This window comes from Oncorhynchus tshawytscha, unplaced genomic scaffold (genome assembly GCF_018296145.1).
Source record: "Oncorhynchus tshawytscha isolate Ot180627B unplaced genomic scaffold, Otsh_v2.0 Un_contig_388_pilon_pilon, whole genome shotgun sequence".
NCBI classification, from domain to species: Eukaryota; Metazoa; Chordata; class Actinopteri; order Salmoniformes; family Salmonidae; genus Oncorhynchus; species Oncorhynchus tshawytscha.
In genome coordinates, this window is record NW_024609827.1 from 1,334,188 (window position 1) to 1,358,749 (window position 24,562).

At 48.8% G+C, this 24,562-nt stretch overlaps 1 protein-coding gene across 3 annotated transcripts in view; it reads right to left on the reverse strand.

Moving 5' to 3' along the window:
* The window catches only part of LOC112249825 (serine/threonine-protein kinase MRCK beta-like), a 124,192-nt gene that overhangs the window by 28,199 nt on the left and 71,431 nt on the right, over positions 1–24,562 (reverse strand). For all 3 annotated transcript variants that reach the window (XM_042319168.1, XM_042319167.1, XM_042319169.1), the window contains exons 12-21: positions 21,238–21,480; positions 18,664–18,774; positions 14,414–14,667; positions 13,601–13,706; positions 12,213–12,337; positions 11,942–12,047; positions 8,193–8,341; positions 5,051–5,148; positions 3,908–3,987; positions 639–722 (exon numbers count right to left, since the gene is read on the reverse strand). In XM_042319168.1, the coding sequence (XP_042175102.1) occupies positions 639–722; positions 3,908–3,987; positions 5,051–5,148; positions 8,193–8,341; positions 11,942–12,047; positions 12,213–12,337; positions 13,601–13,706; positions 14,414–14,667; positions 18,664–18,774; positions 21,238–21,480 (1,356 nt within the window). The remainder of the gene's footprint in view (positions 1–638; positions 723–3,907; positions 3,988–5,050; positions 5,149–8,192; positions 8,342–11,941; positions 12,048–12,212; positions 12,338–13,600; positions 13,707–14,413; positions 14,668–18,663; positions 18,775–21,237; positions 21,481–24,562) is intronic.

The window sequence follows — 24,562 nt, forward strand, 5'->3', positions numbered from 1 at the left end:
ACACCTGTTGTTTACCAAGCATTTCACTGTTAGTCTACACCTGTTGTTTACCAAGCATTTCACTGTTAGTCTACACCTGTTGTTTACCAAGCATTTCACTGTTAGTCTACACCTGTTGTTTACCAAGCATTTCACTGTTAGTCTACACCTGTTGTTTAGAAGCATTTCACTGTTAGTCTACACCTGTTGTTTACCAAGCATTTCACTGTTAGTCTACACCTGTTGTTTACCAAGCATTTCACTGTTAGTCACCTGTTGTTTACCAAGCATTTCACTGTTAGTCTACACCTGTTGTTTAAGAAGCATTTCACTGTTAGTCTACACCTGTTGTTTAAGAAGCATTTCACTGTTAGTCTACACCTGTTGTTTACCAAGCATTTCACTGTTAGTCTACACCTGTTGTTTACCAAGCATTTCACTGTTAGTCTACACCTGTTGTTTACCAAGCATTTCACTGTTAGTCTACACCTGTTGTTTACCAAGCATTTCACTGTTAGTCTACACCTGTTTACCAAGCATGTGAAAAATACAATGTGAACTGGGATGAGACAGGGAACGTCTGGAGAAAGGATGTCTGGGAGGGATGTGCGATATGGACGGAAGTGTGTGTGTGTGTGTGCGCACGATGGAACACTCACATCCTGCTCAGAGGCCACGGAGGGCGACGAGGAAGGGACGTCTGACTTCTGGGGCGTGGCATCTATCTCGCTGACAGAGCTGGTCTGGAGGAGGGAGAGGGATGACGAGACAGATGAGTGTGTGTGTGTGTACTGGGAGGAAATGTTTGCGTTTGCTATAGACAGACATATACACTAGGGTCACTGGCACTGACAACTATAGCACTAGGTGGCATTTTTTAAATTTCACCTTTATTTAAAGTAATCAGGTAGGCAAGATGAGAACACGTTCTCATTTACAATTGCGACCTGGCCAAGATAAAACATGCTTGAGGTTGCACGTGTCCACAGCTCTGGAATCAGACTAGCCAATCTCCAATCCATTAGAGAGTTAAAATATAGCTGACCCTGTATCAGTGATTCATTTCTATCTGAAGGGCTGAAGGGAGCATTTAGGCAGCCAGTAGGTGGTGCTAAGTGCCCATCTCTCGATGCCTCCTTCTGAGGAAGGGAACACATCTCAACAACACCTGCATCAACTCATACACATAGCAACTGCCTATGCTATATTTAAGCAATAAGGCATGAGGGTGTGTGGTATATGGCCAATATACCACAGGGCTAAGGGCTGTTCTTGGACACATACCACAAACCCCCTGAGGTGCCTTATTGGTATTATAAACTGGCTACCGACGTAATTAGAGCAGTAAAAATACATGTTTCATCATACCCGTGGAACAAGATCTGATATACCACGGCTGTCAGCCAATCAGCATCCAGGGCTTGAACCCCCCAGTTTATAATATATATGCCATTTTGCAGACGCATAGTATTTCACCATCATGAAGGCATACTCGGAACAGGTGTCGAGCTGAAGGGGTTTGGTGAATAAAACCAAAATACAAGCCCACTTTTAGCATGTCACAATCCTAATACGAGCAGTATACTGTGTTACACACAAATCATTTTTATCATTCAGTATTTTCATGGTCTACTAGACTGTGTTGTAAGAAATCTTCAGTGTACGGTCGGTCCACTTAAGAGTCAAAACAATGAGTTAACAGATGACACATTGAAATCATAAACAATACTTACCATATAAACATTGTTATTTTAAATGTGATTCTTAACATAGACACAAATGTAGCGTACATCAAACACTTACAGCCTAACAATGTTACTGATAAGGTTTCATTTTTTTATTATTTTTTTATTTGATTTATAAATACAACCAAAAAGATTGACAAAATTAGGAGAAATCATGGGAGGTCATTTGGGATCCTACCCTAATCATCTTTTAATTAAACTAAAATGAAGGCAGGTTCTACATCCTCCCAACCAAATCACTGGCTAAAGACACACACTGAAAAGGTCTAGCTCGTCAATATTCTCAGTGTGCTGCCATGGGGTTAGTTTGTTTTGTTTCTTCGTTAGTTGTGTAGGCAGCTAACAAATATGCAAATGGTTAAACAGGGTTTTGTGAGGTGACTGGTTATACTACTGAGGGATTCTGACGGACGTTAGCAGTATTGGCGGTTAGAGAGAGAGGGGAGGGATTAAGGCATTGGGGATGCTAATGCAGAAGGAGCACGTTCCAGAGGAGATGCTCGCAAACCTTTTAGCGCCCAACATAAGCTAATGCTAACATAGGGGAAGGTTAACTACAGGGGGAGAGTGCCACCAGCTGTGAAAAGGTCTATTATAGCATAATTTTAATCCTTCTAGCTAAATTAGCATTAGCTACAATCTGTGCTAATCACAGTAATTGTATTCAACTAAACATGTAGCAGCTAGCCTGTTCACAATAGTAACAATAGAAATACTAGGAAAAGTTTAAACTATCATGCACACTACCATAAGAGACAAGAGGCTATATTAGCCCATATTAGCATGCTAATGGAAAACTGCTAATTGCTAAAAACAGGGCAACACACCTGGAGAAACCTCTATTTTCTCCCAACCTTTTTGTATGCTGGCAGCACAACCCCCCCGGGTTAGGGATTAACTGAGAAAATGGGGGAAGGAGCTCTGAGGAAACCACTTACTTCATCCCAAAACGCTAGCAGAGAGGACGCGGACGAGGAAGAGACCGATTCCTTTTTTGGAAGGGTGACACACGAGAGGGACAAAAAAAAAGCACAGGTTTTTGGGGGTTTATGGTTTAATGTTTTGGGGGTTTTATGGGGTTCTTTTGCAGAACAAGAACATAATGGGGCCAAAGTTGATAAGGTCATTCAACAGGGTTTACTGCAAGGACATGCTTAGACCACCGCTTCCAATGGTTTATCGTGTGTCAATTTATGTCCCTGAGAAAATTGAGGGAACTAAGACAAAATGGCCCCTTCACCACAAGCCGTTTCCTCTGAAACAACACTGAATCAGGTCTTCTGGGGCCTTTATGCTGACCTAGCGGCTTCAATGCTGACTAATCCCTATTTTTACAACCTCGGGGTAGCCAGGTGTTGAAAAACCCCCAGGTTCACGGTTGTGCTGAGCAGCGAGATCAGTCGACCACAAAGCAGCGTGCGCTAGTGGTGTTGAAAGTGAGAAGCAGGTTAGCAGCTGATAGTTTTGTCCATCTTCTCCGTCTCATTAAGTTCAGGTCATGGCAAGCTTTCTTGTACCTCTCTTTTGCGGCCCTGAGCCCTTCTCATAACGTTGGTCCATTAGCTGCAGATCCTGTCCAAACCTTGGCAGCTGTATCAGGTTACCGTGTGCGGATGGGTAAAATTACCCCGATTTATTCCATGGGTTGGAGGGTCAGGAGGTACTTTTCTGCTTGCACCCCCCCCTCTCCGTAACTTTGAAGTTCTTTGTGGTGATGACCTGATTGAGTACATCAGAGGGCATGGTGATATAAACTCCGGAGCTTGTTCCCTTTCGCACTTTGAACTGTGTGTACCAGTTCAAAGTTCAAAATTGAACTGGGCCTCTCTTTTTAAGGATTTCAATGTAAGTGTGTATACATGTGCGCATGTCTGTTTATAAATTGTGTGACTATGCGAGTGTGACAACAGCACTAGCCAGCCAGCCAGTCTGTGTGTGTGTGTGTGTGTGTCTGTATGCATTTAACCACAGGGGTGCCATCTGCAATGCCATCTTTATTCTGACTCCCATCTAGCTCTGTGGGACACCAGCCATGCCAAGTCCTCCACCCTCTGAAATATATGAATCAACTCCCACTGTCCTGTCACCATCGATACACACATAGATACTGCGAGAAAGTGGCTGTTAAGGTTTGTTACGGACATGTGACGGGGGGAGAGAAAGACATGCAGAGAGACACTCACTCTGAACGTCAGGTCGTGGGCCAGTGGAGAGGTGTTGAAGTACTCAAAAATGGAGTCCTGGAAATCGGGCAGTTTCAGACCTGTATTTAGAAGACAAGGACAGCCTGAGCATAGCATTTATACTAATTCTACAGAGGAATACCGAAGTACAGTTGAAGGGAAACATGTAACTGACTAGAGAATGAAATGAAATGTTTCTCTATGAGACGTAATCATTAGTAGTTATGGACGAATGGACCAAAAGGCTAATCAACAGCTTTCTATCCCCAAGCCATAAGACTGCGGAACAATTAATAAAATCGCCACCGGACAATTTACATTGACCCCCCCCCTCCCTTTTGTACACCACTGCTACTCGCTGTTTATTATCTATGCATAATCACTACACCCCCACCTACATGTACATATGACCTCAACTAACCTGTACCCCCGCACACTGACTCGGTAACCCCTGTATGTAGCCTCGTTATTGTTATTGTGTTACTTATTATTACTTTATATTTTAATCAACTTGATAAATATATTATATTTCCTTAACTCTTCTTGAACTGCACTGTTGCTTAAGGGCTTGTAAGTAAAGCATTTCATGGTAAAGTCTACACTTGTTGTATTTGGCGCATGTGACTAATAAGTTTGATTTGACGAATGTGTATCTCCAATGATCAAATAAAACCAAACGTTTCGTATCCGTACAAACACCAATTATACATTTGTGTTATTTTCTCTACCAAACAACCTATTTCTGTACGTTGACATTTGCCAGGGACAGTTGAGAGCAGGAATAATCAACTAGATTCAGCCGTGGGCCGATTTTGTCTTGAGCAGATGGGTCAGGAAGCCGGAACATAATTACAAATAATTTGCAAATTGATCGCAAGATGCCCAAACATATATATCTGACTAAAACATCAATGTCAAACCTTGTTTAAAGTTGTATATGTTTACATACATCTGCCTCTATTATGTGAATGGGAATACTTTCAAAAAAATGACTTTGAGCCGATTAGCTGGTGTTTTTACAGTCTTACGTGAAGAAAAAATATTTGTGGGACAAATAAAATCACCCGCGGGGAAAGTTTGTCTCACCAGCTGTGGAGCCCTGTTTTAGGGTAAAAACAAGGGTTAAGAGTATGGTAGACCAACCTTTGTCTGAGCGGGAACGGCTCTCCTCCAAGTCCTTCTTCATGATCTCCAGCTGCTCTACCATATCTCTGCTCCTGGACTCTGAATCCTTCAGTTTGCTATGTGTGTGTGTGTGTGTGTGTGTGTGTGTGTGTGAAGGAAAGAGGAAAAAAGTGGGTTATGATTCATCCTCTTCCCTCTTTCCCATTCATGCCCACTTAAAACCGAAATAAAACTTCCCCTTTCCATCAATCAGCATGTAGCTAGCTAGCTAACCTGCACAAGCTCTTTCTCGTTTGAACCCTTGAAAGACAGAAGATAGACTTAAAAGGTCAAATGGGGCCAACCATGTGGGATGGCGAAATTATGGTGGAAAAATAAGTATTTGGTCACCTACAAACAAGCAAGATTTCTGGCTCTCACAGACCTGTAACTTCTTATTTAAGAGGCTCCTCTGTCCTGCACTCGTTACCTGTATTAATGGCACCTGTTTGAACTTGTTATCAGTATAAAAGACACCTGTCCACAACCTCAAACAGTCACACTCCAAACTCCACTATGGCCAAGACCAAAGAGCTGTCAAAGGACCCCAGAAACAAAATTGTAGACCTGCACCAGGCTGGGAAGACTGAATCTGCAATAGGTAAGCATCTTGGTTTGAAGAAATCAACTGTGGGAGCAATTATTAGGAAATGGAAGACATACAAGACCACTGATAATCTCCCTCGATCTCCCTCGATCTGAGGCTCCACGCAAGATCTCACCCGTGGGGTCAAAATGATCACAAGAATGATCACAAGAACGGTGAGCAAAAATCCCAGAACCACACGGGGGGACCTAGTGAATGACCTGCAGAGAGCTGGGACCAAAGTAACAAAGCCTACCATCAGTAACACACTACGCCGCCAGGGACTCAAATCCTGCAGTGCCAGACGTGTCCCCCTGCTTAAGCCAGTACATGTCCAGGCCCGTCTGAAGTTTGCTAGAGAGCATTTGGATGATCCAGAAGAAGATTGGAAGAATGTCATATGGTCAGATGAAACCAAAATATAACTTTTTGGTAGAAACTCAACTCGTCGTGTTTGGAGGACAAAGATTGCTGAGTTGCATCCAAAGAACACCATATCTACTGTGAAGCACGGGGATGGAAACATCATGCTTTGGGGCTGTTTTTCTGCAAAGGGACCAGGACGACTGATCCGTGTAAAGGAAAGAATGAATGGGGCCATGTATCGTGAGATTTTGAGTGAAAACCTCCTTCCATCAGCAAGGGCATTGAAGATGAAACGTGGCTGGGTCTTTCAGCATGACAATGATCCCAAACACACCGCCTGGGCAACGAAGGAGTGGCTTCGTAAGAAGCATTTCAAGGTCCTGGAGTGGCCTAGCCAGTCTCCAGATCTCAACCCCATAGAAAATCTTTGGAGGGAGTTGAAAGTCCGTGTTGCCCAGCAACAGCCCCAAAACATCACTGCTCTAGAGGAGATCTGCATGGAGGAATGGGCCAAAATACCAGCAACAGTGTGTGAAAACCTTGTCAAATGTTTTCTGTAAGTCTTCACCTCTGTCATTGCCAACAATGGGCATATAACAAAGTATTGAGATAAACTTTTGTTATTGACCAAATACTTATTTTCCACCATAATTTGCAAATACATTTATTAAAAATCCTACAATGTGATTTTTTTTCTTATTTTGTCTGTCATAGTTGAAGTGTACCTACAGGCTTCTCATCTTTTTAAGTGGGACAACTTGCACAATTGGTGGCTGACTAAATACTTTTTTGCCCCACTGTATGTGGGGTCTTGGGTCTAGGTATGTGGGGTCTTGGGTCTAGGTATGTGGGGTTAGCTCATCTGATAAGCTTGAGTCACTGGGCAGCTCGCAGCTGGGTTTCCCTTACCGATTACAAGCATACCCATAACATGATGCAACCACCATGCTTGAAAATATGGAGTGTGTTTGAATTTGGTTGTATTGGCAACAAACATAACACTTTGTATTTAGGACAAAAAGTGAATTGCTTTGACACATTTTTTTTGCAGTATTACTTTAGTGACTTGTTGCAAACAGGACACGTTTTGGGAATATTTTTATGCTGTTAAGGCCTCCTTTTCACTCTGTCAAGGTTAGTATTGTGGAGTAACTACAATGGTGTTGATCTATCCTCAGTTGTTTCCTATCACAGCCATTCAACTCGGTTTCCTCCCTCTCGGGCAACGGCGTTAAGCAGGATGGATGCCTGTATCTTTGTGGTGACTGGGTGTATTGACACACCATTCAAATGTAATTATTAACTTCAGAATGCTCAAATGGATATACAATATATATATATTTTTACCCATCTACCAACAGGTGCCCTTCATTTCGAGGCATTGGAAAACATCCCTGGTCTTTGTGGTTTTGGAAAACCTCCCTGAAATGTACTGCATGACTGAGGGACCTTACAGATAATTGTAATATGTGGGGTACAGAGATGCGGAAGTCATTCAAAAATCATGTTAAACACTATTATTGCATACAGAGTGAGTCCATGCAACTTATTATGTGATTTGTTAAGCAAATTTGAACTCCTGGACTTATTCAGGCTTGCCATTACAAAGGGGTTGAATACTTATTGCCTCAAGACATTTCAGCTTCTCATTTTTAATTGACTTGTAAGAATAAAAAAAAAAGCATAATTCCACTTCGAAATTGAGGTAGTGTGTGTAGGTCAGTGACAAGGTATGTATGGTCAATTTTAAAATCAGACTAACAACAAAATGTGTGAAAAAGTTGAGGGGTTTGAATACTTTCTGAAGGTACTGACTGTATGTATGTATGTATGTATGTATGTATGTATGTATGTATGTATGTATGTATGTATGTGTGTGTGTGTGTGTGTGTGTGTGTGTGTGTGTATGTATGTATGTATGTATGTATGTATGTATGTATGTATGTGTGTATGTATGTATACACACACACACTGCGTTGCGGTTAAAATACCAGTGTCCACCTTTCCTACTGAACTCCCACTTACCCATCTTCCCCTCTGTTACCAACTGTCTAAACCAAGTGTACAATGTCAAAAATAATATTGGAGGTACAAAAAAACAATAACTAAATACAATGATGTATTTTCTAAGAATGGTGAAATGCTGTTCCCTGTTGGAGGGGGGCTGACCTTTCGAAGGAGATGTTGGAGGCCTTCACCTTGCGAAGCTCCTCCTGGACCAGCTGCTTGGCCCGTATCTCTGCGTCCAGGGCCGACTGCAGCTCCAGACGGGCCGACATGTCCAGCTTCTGGCTGCGTCGCACCTTCCACAGGGGGTCCTGGGGACGAGAGCAGGATTACTGTATTGTATTCAGGGTGGGGGCGGATTGATGTGATAACACTCATCAGTGGCCAATTATTGGGTGTGATCGATTGAAATCGCTCTGAACACGGGGTGTAAACGGTGCAGGCAACGCCAGGAACGTGGTTTGGGTTAAACCGATTGGCCAGAAATCACTCAACTGATTCCTGTTAGAGGTGAGTGGCAACTGGCCAATGCAGTTAGTTTCACTGTGTGTTGAATCTGCTTCTGTATTGGTATGCTCTCCTATGGTTCGTCTTGTGACTGTCAAGCTGTGATGTAATAGTCCCTGTGTAATGCAATGGAGTGTATAAGATGTAGGCATCCATTCAACTAAGAAAAAAAAGCTAACTGAACATGCCCTCAAGAAAATGGCTGTCCAATCATGTCAGCTAAACCTCAAAACACAACCATATCGACCCAACTCAAATACAATTCAGCAGGTGCAAAAAACATATTTGAGATTTCATCAACTCCACCGTATCCTCCCTTACACACACACACACAGACATTTTTTATCAAGCGAATGAGGGAGCCAATGACAAATGGACTTTTCAGGAAGCTGAGATGACATTCCGCGGATGCTGGCGGATCGCGTGACATCACGGCCCAACGGGACAGGAAATGAGGCATCATATCCCTCTAACCCAGCCCGACCCATACCTATTCCCCCAGACAGTCTGAATGGCTAGAATTTCAGTCTTGTATGTTACAGGAGAGAGAGAAGAAAGAGAGCGAGAGAGGAAAGAGCAAGAGACAGCGAGAGGAGAGTGTGAGAAAAGAGAGGATCCATAGTGCTCCTGCACAGCACAAATGTGGAGCTCTTTGTACTAAGGAGCTCCCTACCCCCCCATCCTAAACTTAACCATTAGGGTGATGGAAGAATATCTGAATATCTATCAGTATTTAAGGGCAACTTCTACTAACCCGCTCCCCTGAAATGTATTCCTAGTTTCTTGTAAGCAATGGAAGCATCGTATAATATCAGTCTTGTCTGAAACACATGTGGCCCCTTCAAACTCCTCAGATAATTTACACTCAGAATCCAATTTTGCTTTCTAGGTCTCAATGCTTCAAAGCAGTGCCAGTATTTTTAAATACTCACTATCTGGGGACATCAAACCCACTTTCAAACAGGCCTAAAAATATCATGTTAGAATTCAGATCACGCCGGCTATTCCAGGTTATTTCTTCTCAAGAAAAATCAAATCATCAATCGGTATTAAATGGGCCATATGAGTGACAGACTGGCGGCATGAGAGCAGTCCTCTGCACTGCCTACGGTTGGAGCGTCACCTCCACAGTGATTGGAGGCTGGCTTTGATTGGACGCACTCACCCTCTTGTCCCCCCCAGCTGAGGGAAAGGGTTTCAGGGGAGGAGTGGCCACTCCTGAGCCTTGCTGGGGACGGGAGGTTAAAACAGAAGAGTACACCAACACTTCACCAGAGTACACCAACACAACACACACTTCACCAGAGTACACCAACACAACACACACACTTCACCAGAGTACGCCAACACAACACACACTTCACCAGAGTACACCAACACAACACACACTTCACCAGAGTACACCAAAACAACTTTGCGAAGGAAGGAAATTATTGGCAACCAAAATATTTTTCTACAATTTCTCCATCATTGGGGAGTTTAATGCTTTCCCTCCTACTACCCCCCCCCTCCTTTTTTTTGATTGCTTGAGCAAATCTACTACTATGTAGGGAACAGGGTGTAATTTGGGATGAATACAATGTTACTCCACTCTTAAAACAGTATCAGCAACAACAGCGGGCATAGCCTTTCTCCGTCTGGTGAGCACTATGCTTCCAAAAGTACCCAGACAGACACCAGGAGCTAATATCATTAAGCTAACGCTACTAATGCTAAGTCTGCCATAAATAGCCCTGTCTAATGGGAATGGATGGAGGGGAGATGACAGGTGTGCCAACGTTGCTGCTAACGCTAGCTAAATAGCCATGTCTAATAGGAATGGACGGAGGGGAGATGACAAGTGTGCTAACGCTAGCTAGCTAAGGGAGCGGAGGGAACTGCACTCAAGGTCACGTTTGATGTAATATTCCTCTCCCTGTAACCAGGTTAAGGCTGAAAATAAGAGGAAGATGGACTCCCTACTCATACAGAATAAACTATAGAATTATATCTAGAGAGATTATAACGGCGCCAGACAGACGACCTCTCAACACTAATGTCGCTCTGTAGATTAACAGGTGACTAATTATATATTGATACACATCCATTGTGAAATATAGTAGATATGGAATATTTAAGAACAAATGACGTGATTTCTAATTCATTTCACATTGATTGCTAAAACCAATTTGAAGTAAAGACTTCCATGTCTGATACAACACCTTTCCATCCATAGAAAGTACTGCACAAGGCCCAAGGCTCTGTAGAAAGATACCGTGGAGCCGGGAGGCTACAGTGGGGCGCAGGGAGAGGGAGGCTACAGTGGGGCGCCGGGAGGCTACAGTGGGGCGCAGGGAGAGGGAGGCTACAGTGGGGCGCCGGGAGGCTACAGTGGGGCGCAGGGAGGGGGCGCAGGGAGAGGGAGGCTACAGTGGGGAGCCGGGAGGCTACAGTGGGGGGGGCGCAGGGAGAGGGAGGCTACAGTGGGGCGCAGGGAGGGAAAGGCTACAGTGGGGCGCAGGGAGAGGGAGGCTACAGTGGGGAGCCGGGAGGCTACAGTGGGGCACAGGGAGAGGGAGGCTACAGTGGGGGCGTAGGGAGAGGAGGCTAATGTGGGGCGCAGGGAGGGAAAGGCTACAGTGGGGCGCAGTGGGGAGAGGGAGGCTACAGTGGGGCGCAGAGAGGGAAAGGCTACAGTGGGGCGCAGAGAGGAAAGGCTACAGTGGGGCGCAGCAGGGAGAGGGAGGAGTGGGGAAAGGCTACAGTGGGGCGCAGAGAGGTGGAGGCTACAGCGCAGGGGAGGGGGCGCCGGGAGGCTACAGTGGGGCGCCGGGAGGCTACAGTGGGGCGCCGGGAGGCTACAGTGGGGCGCCGGGAGGCTACAGTTACATGTCCAGTGTAGCAGACCTGTCTAGCTGATTGCCTGATACAAAGTCCATAGGAATGAATGGGACTCCATTTTCATAACTTGGTCTAACTGTTATATAATTCTATGATACTGCACTTTGACAGTAATGCCTTAGGGTGAAATGAGTAGGCTGGGTGCTGCCTCTACACAGCTTTTGGGGCATGGCCTACATACAGCTACTGTCCCCTCCAGTCAGGCACCCGATCTGGATCTCTTCAATTTACATGCAGTGGCACTGTGTCAATGTGGGATAAAAGCAATGTATTCAGCAGGGGAACATAAGAATCACCACAACAAGGGAAGTACCGTGTGATGTGGTGGTATCCCCTAGTTACGGCTGTGCTCAGACCAGGGGCCCTAATTTGACAGTTGGACTGTTGAAGCCAACAAACACACCTCGGAGGGGATGGGACCAAGGTGTTTGCGTGTGTGTGTGGGGCGAAGGTTTGTTTACGTGTGTTTGTTCGATTAGTATACTTTTAAGTGTGTGTGTGTGTGTGTCTGTAGTGTATCTTACCAGGGGTCGTGGGCCCAGGCTGGAGCTGCGGAGAGACTCCAGCTCCTCAGTCATCTTGGAGGCCAGGGCCTGCAGGTAGCCGCGGGCATCCTTCTCATCACTCACCCTAAGGGTTCACACACACAAGGTTTCATAAGCATCTATACAGGCCTTTCAAAGTTCATCTTCACTTGGGCACAACGCGGCAAAACATTTGACAACGGAAAAGGAAAACGAGATATCCTATTGGACAAGTCCTTGGCCCTGTACAGCTAGCTGCCTTTGCACTGACCACTGGATGATCTCAGCGATCTGGGCTTCCCAGTGAGCCACGCTCTCCTTCTTAGAGGCCAAGTCTTGCAGCTCATCCTCCAGCTGGCGGTTCTGAGCAGTCAGCTTGTCCACAAACGTACACAGCTGAGAGAGAGAGGCAGAGGAGGTGAGAGAGAGGCAGAGGAGGTGAGAGAGAGGCAGAGGAGGTGAGAGAGAGGCAGAGGAGGTGAGAGAGACGCAGAGGAGGTGAGAGGGAGGTGAGAGAGACGCAGAGGAGGTGAGAGAGAGAGACATACGGAGGGGGAGGTGTAGATAGGGAAGGGAGGGGAGAGGCAGATAGGGAAGGGAGGGGAGAGGCAGATAGGGAAGGGAGGGGAGAGGCAGATAGGGAAGGGAGGGGAGAGGCAGATAGGGAAGGAGGGGAGAGGCAGATAGGGAGGGAGGGAGAGGCAGATAGGGAGGGAGGGGAGAGGCAGATAGGGAGGGAGGGAGAGGCAGATAGGGAGGAGGAGAGGCAGATAGGGAGGGAGGGGAGAGGCAGATAGGGAGGGAGGGAGAGGCAGATAGGGAGGGAGGGGAGAGGCAGATAGGGAGGGAGGGGAGAGGCAGATAGGGAGGGAGGGGAGAGGCAGATAGGTAGGGAGGAGAGGCAGATAGGTAGGGAGGGAGAGGCAGATAGGTAGGGAGGGAGAGGCAGATAGGGAGGGAGGGAGAGGCAGATAGGGAGGGAGGGAGAGGCAGATATAGGGGAAGGCAGATAGGGGGAGGGGGAGAGGCAGATAGGTAAGGGAGAGGGAGAAGCAGATAGGTAAGAGGGAGAGGGAGGGGAGAGGCAGATAGGGAGGGAGGGAGAGGCAGATAGGGAAGGGAGGGGAGAAGCAGATAGGTAAGGGAGGGAGAGGCAGATAGGGAGGTGGGGAGAGGCAGATAGGGGGGGGAGAGGCAGATAGGTAGGGGGAGAGGCAGATAGGTAGGGATGGGAGAGGCAGATAGGTAGGGAGGGGAGAGGCAGATAGGGAGGGGGAGAGGCAGATAGGTAGGGAGGGGAGAGGCAGATAGGGAGGGAGGGAGAGGCAGATAGGGAAGGAGGGAGAAGCAGATAGGGAAGGGAGGGAGAGGCAGATAGGGAGGGGGGGAGAGGCAGATAGGAGGTGGGGGAGAGGCAGATAGGTAGGGGGAGAGGCAGATAGGAGGGGGAGAGGCAGATAGGGGGCAGATGGGGGAGGCAGATGGGTGGGGGAGGCAGATTGGTGGAGGGGAGGCAGATGGGTGGGGGAGGTATAGATAGGGAGGGGGAGGTATATATAGGGAGGGGGGGAAGAGAGCAAGTCAGAGAGCGATTAAGAATCCATTCGCAACACCTGTCTTTCCCACAGTGTATAAACTCCACCTATGTGTGGGCCTTACCCTGTCAGCCTCTGTGGTCAGCTTGCGGTTGTCATCGGTCAGCATGCTGCGCTCACGCTCGTACTTGTCCTTTAGAGCGCCCACTGCCTCATCTGTCTCAGTTTGTCTGCACACACAGAGACACGCACACAGAGACACGCACACAGAGACACGCACACAGAGACACGCACACAGAGACACGCACACAGAGACACGCACACAGAGACACGCACACAGAGACACACACACAGAGACACACACACACAGACACAGAGACACACACACACACAGAGACAGACACACACACAGAGACAGACACACACACAGAGACAGACACACAGAGACAGACACACAGAGACACACACACACAAATAATGAGATCTCAAGTCCGCAGTTCAAACAATAACACAGGCACCCCACCACCTTTTTGGGTACACAGCTTAAGGATGGGGCAGGAGAAATGTAGCCCCTCTATAATTCATAGACAGTTCACGGATGAGAGGACTGACCAGCCATGAGAAATCTAAATGAGTTTTAACCGAGCTATACAGTCTTTGTTCACAATTATGAGTAAAAAAAAGCTTATATTTTGGGTTCTGATGGGGATTGACAGTGAGCTCATGAGCCATTTATAAGCTTAGAAATGTAAAGGTCTGGACAATTCTCTGAAGAAAAGCTCCCTCTAATCCTGAAGAGATACTCATACTTGGCCCCGTACGTCAAAGCTTCCATTAAGGGGTAGTGACGCCATTTTAACTTTAGCCACAGTGGATGCTAGCCTAACCTACCTCTCAATCTTGGCAAAAGCCTAAACCTGTCCTATCCTAAACCCACCTCTCTCTCTTGGCTTTCTCCAGCTTGTCCTTGAGCATGAGCAGCTCCTTGTGGAGGGAGAGCTGCTGGCCCTCTGAGTCGTGGAGCTCCTTCCGGAGGCCCTTGAGCTCACTGGTGTGGGAGGCCTCGCGGCGCACCAGCTCCTCCTCGTAGAACAGCACCTTCTTGTCCAGCTCAGACTTCACCTTGGACAGTTCCTGCTGCAGCTCTGGGCTGCTGCTTCCGGCCCCACGCCCGCTACCCTGCTGCTTCACCTGTGGGGGAGAAAGACGCAGCATCGTTTCTATAGGGGTTTTAATTGTGTTTTTAAATCACGAGTTAGAAATGAGCCTCAATTTATTTTTATTTTTATAATGTATAATGGCAAATAAACTGAAAACTTGCAACATGACAGAAGGTGAGAGAGCGAAATTACCAAGAAATAAAACTAAACTTGAAAATGAGACGACGAGGGAGCGGGGAGAGAAAGGTGAGAGAATAATAGATAAATGTACATGACATTTATTTATTTATATATATAAACACACAGTATATTATTATATTATTATTACTAGTAGGGCTATAATAATAATTACAATAATAATAAACAGTTAAGGAATCGTGATGCAGAGGAAAGAGGTGGAGAATAACAGGAGTATGTTACAGGGGGGAGGAGAGTGGGGAAGGAGGTGGAGAATAACAGGAGTATGTTACAGGGGGAGGAGAGTGGGGAAGGAGGTGGAGAATAACAGGAGTATGTTACAGGGGGAGGAGAGTGGGGAAGGAGGTGGAGAATAACAGGAGTATGTTACAGGGGGAGGAGAGTGGGGAAGGAGGTGGAGAATAACAGGAGTATTTACAGGGGAGGAGAGTGGGGAAGGAGGTGGAGAATAACAGGAGTATGTTACAGGGGGAGGAGAGTGGGGAAGGAGGTGGAGAATAACAGGAGTATGTTACAGGGGGAGGAGAGTGGGGAAGGAGGTGGAGAACAACAGGAGTATGTTACAGGGGAGGAGAGTGGGGAGGAGGTGGAGAACAACAGGAGTATGTTACAGGGGGAGGAGAGTGGGGAAGGAGGTGGAGAATAACAGGAGTATGTTACAGGGGAGGAGAGTGGGGAAGGAGGTGGAGAATAACAGGAGTATGTTACAGGGGAGGAGAGTGGGGAAGGAGGTGGGAGAATAACAGGAGTATGTTACAGGGGGAGGAGAGTGGGGAAGGAGGTGGAGAATAACAGGAGTATGTTACAGGGGAGGAGAGAATAACAGGGTATTTTACAGGGAGGAGGTGGAGAATAACAGGAGTATGTTACAGGGGGAGGAGAGTGGGGAAGGAGGTGGAGAATAACAGGAGTATTTTACAGGGGGAGGAGAGTGGGGAAGGAGGTGGAGAATAACAGGAGTATGTTACAGGGGGAGGAGAGTGGGGAAGGAGGTGGAGAATAACAGGAGTATGTTACAGGGGGAGGAGAGTGGGGAAGGAGGTGGAGAATAACAGGAGTATGTTACAGGGGGAGGAGAGTGGGGAGGAGGTGGAGAATAACAGGAGTATGTTACAGGGGGAGGAGAGTGGGAAGGAGGTGGAGAATAACAGGAGTATGTTACAGGGGGAGGAGAGGGGGGAGGAGGTGGGATGTTACAATAACAGGTGGAGTATGTTACAGGGGAGGAGAGTGGGGGAGGAGGTGGAGAACAACAGGAGTATGTTACAGGGGAGGAGGTGGAGAATGGGGGGGAGGTGGAGAACAACAGGAGTATGTTACAGGGGGAGGAGAGTGGGGAAGGAGGTGGAGAATAACAGGAGTATGTTACAGGGGAGGAGAGTGGGGAGGAGGTGGAGAATAACAGGAGTATGTTACAGGGGGAGGAGAGTGGGGAGGAGGTGGAGAATAACAGGAGTATGTTACAGGGGGAGGAGAGTGGGGGAGGAGGTGGAGAATAACAGGAGTATGTTACAGGGGAGGAGAGCGGGGGAGGAGGTGGAGTATGTTACAGGGGGAGGAGAGTGGGGAAGGAGGTGGAGAATAACAGGAGTATGTTACAGGGGGAGGAGGTGGAGAATGGGGAGGAGGGGAGGTGGAGAATAACAGGAGTATGTTACAGGGGAGGAGAGTGGGGAAGGAGGTGGAGAATAACAGGAGTATGTTACAGGGGGAGGAGAGTGGGGAAGGAGGTGGAGAATAACAGGAGTATGTTACAGGGGGAGGAGAGTGGGGAAGGAGGTGGAGAATAACAGGAGTATGTTACAGGGGGAGGAGAGTGGGGGAGGAGGTGGAGAATAACAGGAGTATGTTACAGGGGGAGGAGAGTGGGGGAGGAGGTGGAGAACAACAGGAGTATGTTACAGGGGGAGGAGAGTGGGGAAGGAGGTGGAGAATAACAGGAGTATGTTACTGGGGGGAGGAGAGTGGGGGAGGAGGTGGAGAATAACAGGAGTATGTTACAGGGGAGGAGAGTGGGGAAGGAGGTGGAGAATAACAGGAGTATGTTACAGGGGGAGGAGAGCGGGGGAAGGAGGTGGAGTATGTTACAGGGTGAGGAGAGTGGGGAGGAGGTGGAGAATAACAGGAGTATGTTACGGGGGGAGGAGAGTGGGGGAGGAGGTGGAGAATAACAGGAGTATGTTACAGGGGGAGGAGAGTGGGGAAGGAGGTGGAGAATAACAGGAGTATGTTACAGGGGAGGAGAGTGGGGAGGAGGTGGAGAATAACAGGAGTATGTTACAGGGGGAGGAGAGTGGGGAGGAGGTGAGAATAACAGGAGTATGTTACAGGGGGAGGAGAGCGGGGGAGGAGGTGGAGTATGTTGGGGGAGGAAGCGGGGGAGGAGGTGGAGTATGTTACAGGGGGAGGAGAGTGGGGAAGGAGGTGAAGAATAACAGGAGTATGTTACAGGGGAGGAGGTGGAGAATAACAGGAGTATTTTACAGGGGAGGAGGTGGAGAGGTAACAGGAGTATGTTACAGGGGGAGGAGAGTGGGGAAGGAGGTGAAGAATAACAGGAGTATGTTACAGGGGGGAGAGTGGGGGGATAGGTGGAGTATGTTACAGGTGGGAGGAGAGTGGGGAAGGAGGTGGAGAGTATGTTACAGGGGGAGGAGAGTGGGGGAGGTGGAGAATAACAGGAGTATGTTACAGGGGGAGGAGAGTGGGGAAGGAGGTGGAGTATGTTACAGGTGGGAGTATGTTGGGGAAGGAGGTGGAGAATAACAGGAGTATGTTACAGGGGGAGGAGAGTGGGGAAGGAGGTGGAGAATAACAGGAGTATGTTACAGGGGGAGGAGAGTGGGGGAGGAGGTGGAGAATAACAGGAGTATGTTACAGGGGAGGAGGTGGGGAGAGGTGGAGAATAACAGGAGTATGTTACAGGGGGAGGAGAGTGGGGGAGGAGGTGGAGAATAACAGGAGTATGTTACAGGGGGAGGAGAGTGGGGGAGGAGGTGGAGAATAACAGGAGTATTTTACAGGGAGGAGGAGAGTGGGGAGGAGGTGGAGAATAACAGGAGTATGTTACAGGGGGAAGGAGGTGGAAAATAACAGGAGTATTTTACAGGGAGGAGGAGAGTGGGGGAGGAGGTGGCGTATGTTACAGGGGTGAAGTAAGGGTGACAAGGGTTTAAAGGAGAACAGAAACAGTGAGTGGGGACAAAGGACAAAGGGGGGAAAAATCTGCAAAAAGGGGAAAACAAACTGACAGACAGGCTAGTAACCTCACAAAACAGCAAACAAGAAAACGTCTTAAAACATTTCTCTCATTTCTGCTCTTATTATTATAGCCAAGGGACCTTCCAAACCAGCCCTCACTGAGAGTCAGCCTGCCCTGGTTTAGAGGAGACGGGAGGGAGGGAGAGGAGATGGGAGGGAAGGAGATGAGATGAGAGGGAGGGGAATGGGAGGGAGGTGGTGCGGAGAAAGAGAAAGTAGGAGACAGATGAAGGAGAGGAGAAAGAGGAGGGTGGAGACAGGAGATATACTAGAAGGGCTAGGTAGAGGAGGCCGGAGAGGGGAGACAGGTAGAGGAGGACGGAGAGGGGAGACAGGTAGAGGAGGACGGAGAGGGGAGACAGGTAGAGGAGGACGGAGAGGGGAGACAGGTAGAGGAGGACGGAGAGAGAGATGAGAGAAGGATGGAGAGGAGGACGGAGAGAGAGATGAGAGAAGGATGGAGAGGAGACCGGTAGAGGATGGCGAGAGGAGGACGGAGACAGAGGAGGATGGAAAAGGGAACGAGAACTGGAAGATGAGTAGGAAAGTTGTGTATGTGACCTCTAACCTTGAGGGTTTCAAGCTCCATCTCCAGCTGTTTAGAATAGACTTCGCTATGGTCACGCAGCTTTCGCTCCTTAGACGCCTCTGCCTTGGCATCGTCCAACTGGGCCTCCAACTAACAAACACACGCAGACAAAGCAGAGGTCAACATCACACACACTAAAGTTTCATATCCCTTTACCAGGATAGATTTACCCATTCATATAACACACGTATGGGTAAATCTATCATCTATGAACATTTGAACATCTTGGCCATGTTCTGTTATAATCTCCACCCGGCACCACCAGAAGAGGACTGGCCACCTCTCAGAGCCTGGTTCCTCTCTAGGTTTCTTTCCTAGGTTCTGGCCTTTCTAGGGAGTTTTTCCTAGCCAACGTGCTTCTACACCTGCATTGCTTGCTGTTTGGGGTTTTAGGCTGGGTTTCTGTACATCACTTTGTGACATCAGCTGATGTAAGAAGGAAACACAATTATTCATTAGCATGCATTGTGTCAATATGTGCATTACCATTATGCATACCAGTATTGCATATATGAATTAACAGTGAGGAGATAACATTGACCCCCTCTCTCTTCCTTTACTAGAGTCCCCATCCCTGGCCCCATGAACTTCAGCTGGGGTCACCAACAACCATCTGGACCCTGTTAGTGCTTAGCTCTGGGTCACCAACAACCATCTGGACCCTGTTAGCACTTAGCGTTTAGCTCTGGGGTCACCAACAAGCATCTGGACCCTGTTAGCGCTTAGCTCTGGGGTCACCAACAAGCATCTGGACCCTGTTAGCGCTTAGCTCTGGGGTCACCAACAACCATCTGGACCCCCTGCTCTGGGGTAACCATATGGACCCTGTTAGCGTTTAGCTCTGGGGTCAGCAACAACCATCTGGACCCTGTTAGCACTTAGCGTTTAGCTCTGGGGTCACCAACAAGCATCTGGACCCTGTTAGCGCTTAGCTCTGGGGTCACCAACAAGCATCTGGACCCTGTTAGCGCTTAGCTCTGGGGTCACCAACAACCATCTGGACCCTGTTAGCGCTTAGCGTTTAGCTCTGGGGTCAGCAACAACCATCTGGACCCTGTTAGCACTTAGCGTTTAGTTCTGGGGTCACCAACAAGCATCTGGACCCTGTTAGCGCTTAGCTCTGGGGTCACCAACAACCATCTGGACCCGTTAGCACAGCGCTGGGGTCACCAACAACCATCTGGCGTTTTAGCGTTTGGGGTCACCAACAACCATCTGGACCCTGTTAGCACTTAGCGTTTAGCTCAGGGGTCACCAACAACCATCTGGACCCTGTTAGCTTAGCGTTTAGCGTCACCAACAACCATCTGGACCCCGTCAGCGCTAGCGTTTAGGGGTCACCAACAACCATCTGGACCCTGTTAGCGCTTAGCGTTTAGCTCTGGGGTCAGCAACAACCATCTGGACCCTGTTAGCGCTTAGCTCTGGGGTCACCAACAACCATCTGGACCCTGTTAGCGCTTAGCGTTTAGCTGGGGTCACCAACAACCATCTGGACCCTGTTAGCGCTTAGCGTTTAGCTCTGGGGTCAGCAACAACCATCTGGACCCTGTTAGCGCTTAGCGTTTAGCTCTGGGGTCAGCAACAACCATCTGGACCCTGTTAGCGCTTAGCGTTTAGCTCTGGGGTCAGCAACAAACATCTGGACCCTGTTAGCGCTTAGCATTTAACTCTGGGGTAGGCAACAAGCATCTGGACCCTGTTAGCGCTTAGCTCTTGGGTCACCAACAAGCATCTGGACCCAGTTAGCGCTTAGCATTTAGCTGGGGTCGCCAACAACCATCTGGAGCTTGTTAGCACTTAGCATTTAGCTCTGGGGAAGGATAGAGAAGGGTATGAGGTTGTAGGCCTGGGGTGCATCTCAATAGTCTCAAGTGGCCTCCATTCCTTGTTAAGATTAGAGCAGATGAGGGAGAGGAGACACTAAAGCAATACGGAGAATAGCTCCTAGGAATTCGTGTTCAACTGCCTAGCGACAATGCAGACAGGGGGGACCAGACAGGCGAGGCCCTCAAGGGAATACTGGCATTCAAATTGAGAAATGAATGAATAGATAACAAGAGAAGTTGTTCTGTGCTTTCTGAATGCCAGGAGAAGCCATAGCACCAGAAGTGGTTGTGTTGAGGTTGAAAGTCTGAAATCGTTATACATACATAGACACACTCATATATAGTAAGACACACACACACTGAAATGTAATAATACAGATATGGCCTCGTCACAGAAAGCTAAAGTAGCTAAACGTCGCTAACACACTGCCACTTTGTCTCCAGCTTTGACAGCCCCTGACAGCTAACTTCATTCACGAGTATTAGCAAGCTAAATGTTAGCAAGTTGAGTGTTCTACACAGCTGAGTGTTCTACACAGCTGAGTGTTCTACACAGCTGAGTGTTCTACACAGCTGAGTGTTATATACAGCTGAGTATAACCAAGCAATGTGTTAGTTAGCTAAATATTAGCAAGCTAAGTGGTTAGTTAGCAAGCTAAATGCTAGCACGTTACGTGTTAGCATTAGCGAGCTACGCTCTGCTCTGCTAACTTTTACAACTCGCCTCCTTGCGGGCCTTCTCGGTCTTGCGGATGTCCTGACGCATGGCGTCCACCTTCTGCACAGCAGCGTCCATCTCCTCCTCCTTGTCGCGGAGCTGGCGTGAGAGGCGTTGCTTGGTGGAACGCAGCTCGGCCATGCGCTCGCTCAGCTCAGAGAACTCCTGTAGGGCCAGCTTCCGCTGGCTGTGGGCCTCCTTCAGCTCCTTGGTCTGGGACTTGAGGCGCTCCAGGGACTCCACCAGTTGCTGTTGAGGGAGGGGGGAGAGAGTAGATGAGGGAGAGGGGGGGAGAGAGTAGATGAGGGGAGGGGGAGAGAGAGTAGATGAGGGAAGGGGGGAGAGAGAGTAGATGAGGGAAGGGGGAGAGAGAGTAGATGAGGGAAGGGGGAGAGAAAGTAGATGAGGGAGGGTGGGAGAGAGTAGATGAGGGAGGGGAGAGAGAGTAGATGAGGAGGGGGAGAGAGAGTAGATGAGGGAGGGGGAGAGAGTAGATGAGGGAGGGGGGAGAGAGTAGATGAGGGAGGGGGGAGAGAGTAGATGAGGGAAGGGGGGGGAGAGAGTAGATGAGGGAGGGGAAAGAGAGAGTAGATGAGGGGGGGGAGAGAGTAGATGAGGGGGGGGAGAGAGTAGATGAGGGAGGGGGAGAGAGTAGATGAGGGAGGGGAGAGAGAGTAGATGAGGGAGGGGGAGAGAGTAGATGAGGGAAGGGGGGAGAGAGTAGATGAGGGGAGGGGGAGAGAGTAGATGAGGGAGGGGGGAGAGAGTAGATGAGGGAGGGGGAGAGAGTAGATGAGGGAGGGGGAGAGAGTAGATGAGGGAGGGGGAGAGAGTAGATGAGGGAGGGGGAGAGAGTAGATGAGGGAGGGGGAGAGAGTAGATGAGGGAGGGGGGAGAGAGTAGATGAGGGGGGAGGGGGAGAGAGTAGATGAGGGAGGGGGAGAGAGTAGATGAGGGAGGGGGAGAGTAGATGAGGGAGGGGGAGAGAGTAGATGAGGGAGGGGGGAGAGAGTAGATGAGGGAGGGGAGAGAGTAGATGAGGGAGGGGGAGAGAGTAGATGAGGGAGGGGGGAGAGAGTAGATGAGGGAGGGGGGGAGAGAGTAGATGAGGGAGGGGGAGAGAGTAGATGAGGGGGGGGGGAGAGAGTAGATGAGGGGGGAGAGTAGATGAGGGAGGGGGAGAGAGTAGATGAGGGAGGGGGAGAGAGTAGATGAGGGAGGGGGAGAGAGTAGATGAGGGAGGGGGAGAGAGTAGATGAGGGAGGGGGAGAGAGTAGATGAGGGAGGGGGAGAGATAGAGATGAGGGAGGGGAGGGAGAGTAGATGAGGGAGGGGGAGAGAGTAGATGAGGGAAGGGGGGAGAGAGTAGATGAGGGAGGGGGAGAGAGTAGATGAGGGAGGGGGAGAGAGTAGATGAGGGAGGGGGGGAGAGAGTAGATGAGGGAGGGGGAGAGAGTAGATGAGGGAGGGGGAGAGAGTAGATGAGGGAGGGGGAGAGAGTAGATGAGGGAGGGGGGGGAGAGAGTAGATGAGGGAGGGGGGAGAGAGTAGATGAGGGAGGGGGAGAGAGTAGATGAGGGAGGGGGAGAGAGTAGATGAGGGAGGGGGAGAGAGTAGATGAGGGAGGGGGGGAGAGAGTAGATGAGGGAGGGGGGGAGAGAGTAGATGAGGGAGGGGGAGAGAGTAGATGAGGGAGGGGGAGAGAGTAGATGAGGGAGGGGGGGAAGAGAGTAGATGAGGGAGGGGAAGAGAGTAGATGAGGGAGGGGGAAGAGAGTAGATGAGGGAGGGGGGAGAGAGTAGATGAGGGGGAGGGGGGGAGAGAGTAGATGAGGGAGGGGGAGAGAGTAGATGAGGGAGGGGGAGAGAGTAGATGAGGGAGGGGGAGAGAGTAGATGAGGGAGGGGGGAGAGAGTAGATGAGGGAGGGGGAGAGAGTAGATGAGGGAGGGGGAGAGAGTAGATGAGGGAGGGGGAGAGGGGGAGAGAGTAGATGAGGGAGGGGGAGAGAGTAGATGAGGGAGGGGGAGAGAGTAGATGAGGGAGGGGGGGGAGAGTAGATGAGGGAGGGGGAGAGAGTAGATGAGGGAGGGGGAGAGAGTAGATGAGGGAGGGGGAGAGAGTAGATGAGGGGGAGAGAGTAGATGAGGGAGGGGGAGAGAGTAGATGAGGAGGGGGAGAGAGTAGATGAGGGAGGGGGAGAGAGTAGATGAGGGAGGGAGAGAGAGTAGATGAGGGAGGGGGAGAGAGTAGATGAGGGAGGGGGGAGAGTAGATGAGGGAGGGGGAGAGAGTAGATGAGGGAGGGGGAGAGAGTAGATGAGGGGAGAGAGTAGATGAGGGAGGGGGGAGAGAGAGTAGATGAGGGGAGAGAGTAGATGAGGGGGGGGGAGAGAGGATGAGGGAGGGAGGGAGGGGAGAGTGGATGAGGGAGGGGGGGGAGAGAGGGGGGGTAGGCGAGATAGGCGTGAGACGAGAGAGAAAGGAGGAAGGGTGAGGGAGGGAGAGAGAGAAACAGCGAAATAAAAGAGAGCAGAGGAGGCACGAGACATGGGGAGAGGGAAAGACAGAATGACAGGTACGGAGATTAAATGAGAGGGAGTGAACGTGTGAGAGAGAAAGGAGGACAGCAAGAAAGAGACGAGGGGAGGGAGGAAGGAGACGAGGGAGGAAGGAGGAGACGAAGAAAATAAAACACATCAGTAAACTACCAATTCTAATCTTGACTTCCAATATAAATGTACACACAGAAGATTAGCCACAATCAATTGTAACACAGATTTTAAAAAAAGGAAATTCTACCCTTTTCAACATTAAATACATCATCTCCAGCACCACCCCAACGTGTGAAAGTTATGGGTTTCTATGGCCGTGTCCGAGAGCATCCACCTTGATGCATTGTGGGTAAATGGTGACCGACTGACTGCTCTACAAATAATAATGAGCAGTTATTTATGACACAAGGTGATTTGTATATCAGTCAAACAAGCCCTTTGTTGTGAAGTTAAACAAGATACAAGACAAGTATTTCTGATGACATCATCCGGGCTGATGACATCATCCGGGCTGATGACATCATCTGGGCTGATGACATCATCTGGGCTGATGACATCATCTGGGCTGATGACATCATCTGGGCTGATGACATCATCTGGGCTGATGACATCATCTGGGCTGATGACATCATCTGGGCTGATGACATCATCTGGTGTGCATCATGAGATGTGAACAACTACAAGCAGGCAACGGTTTTGAATAGTCAACTAAACACAAACACTATCCCAGGGTAAAGGGAAAAGGGTCAAATAGTTTTGCTAATGGAATTAGACAAGAA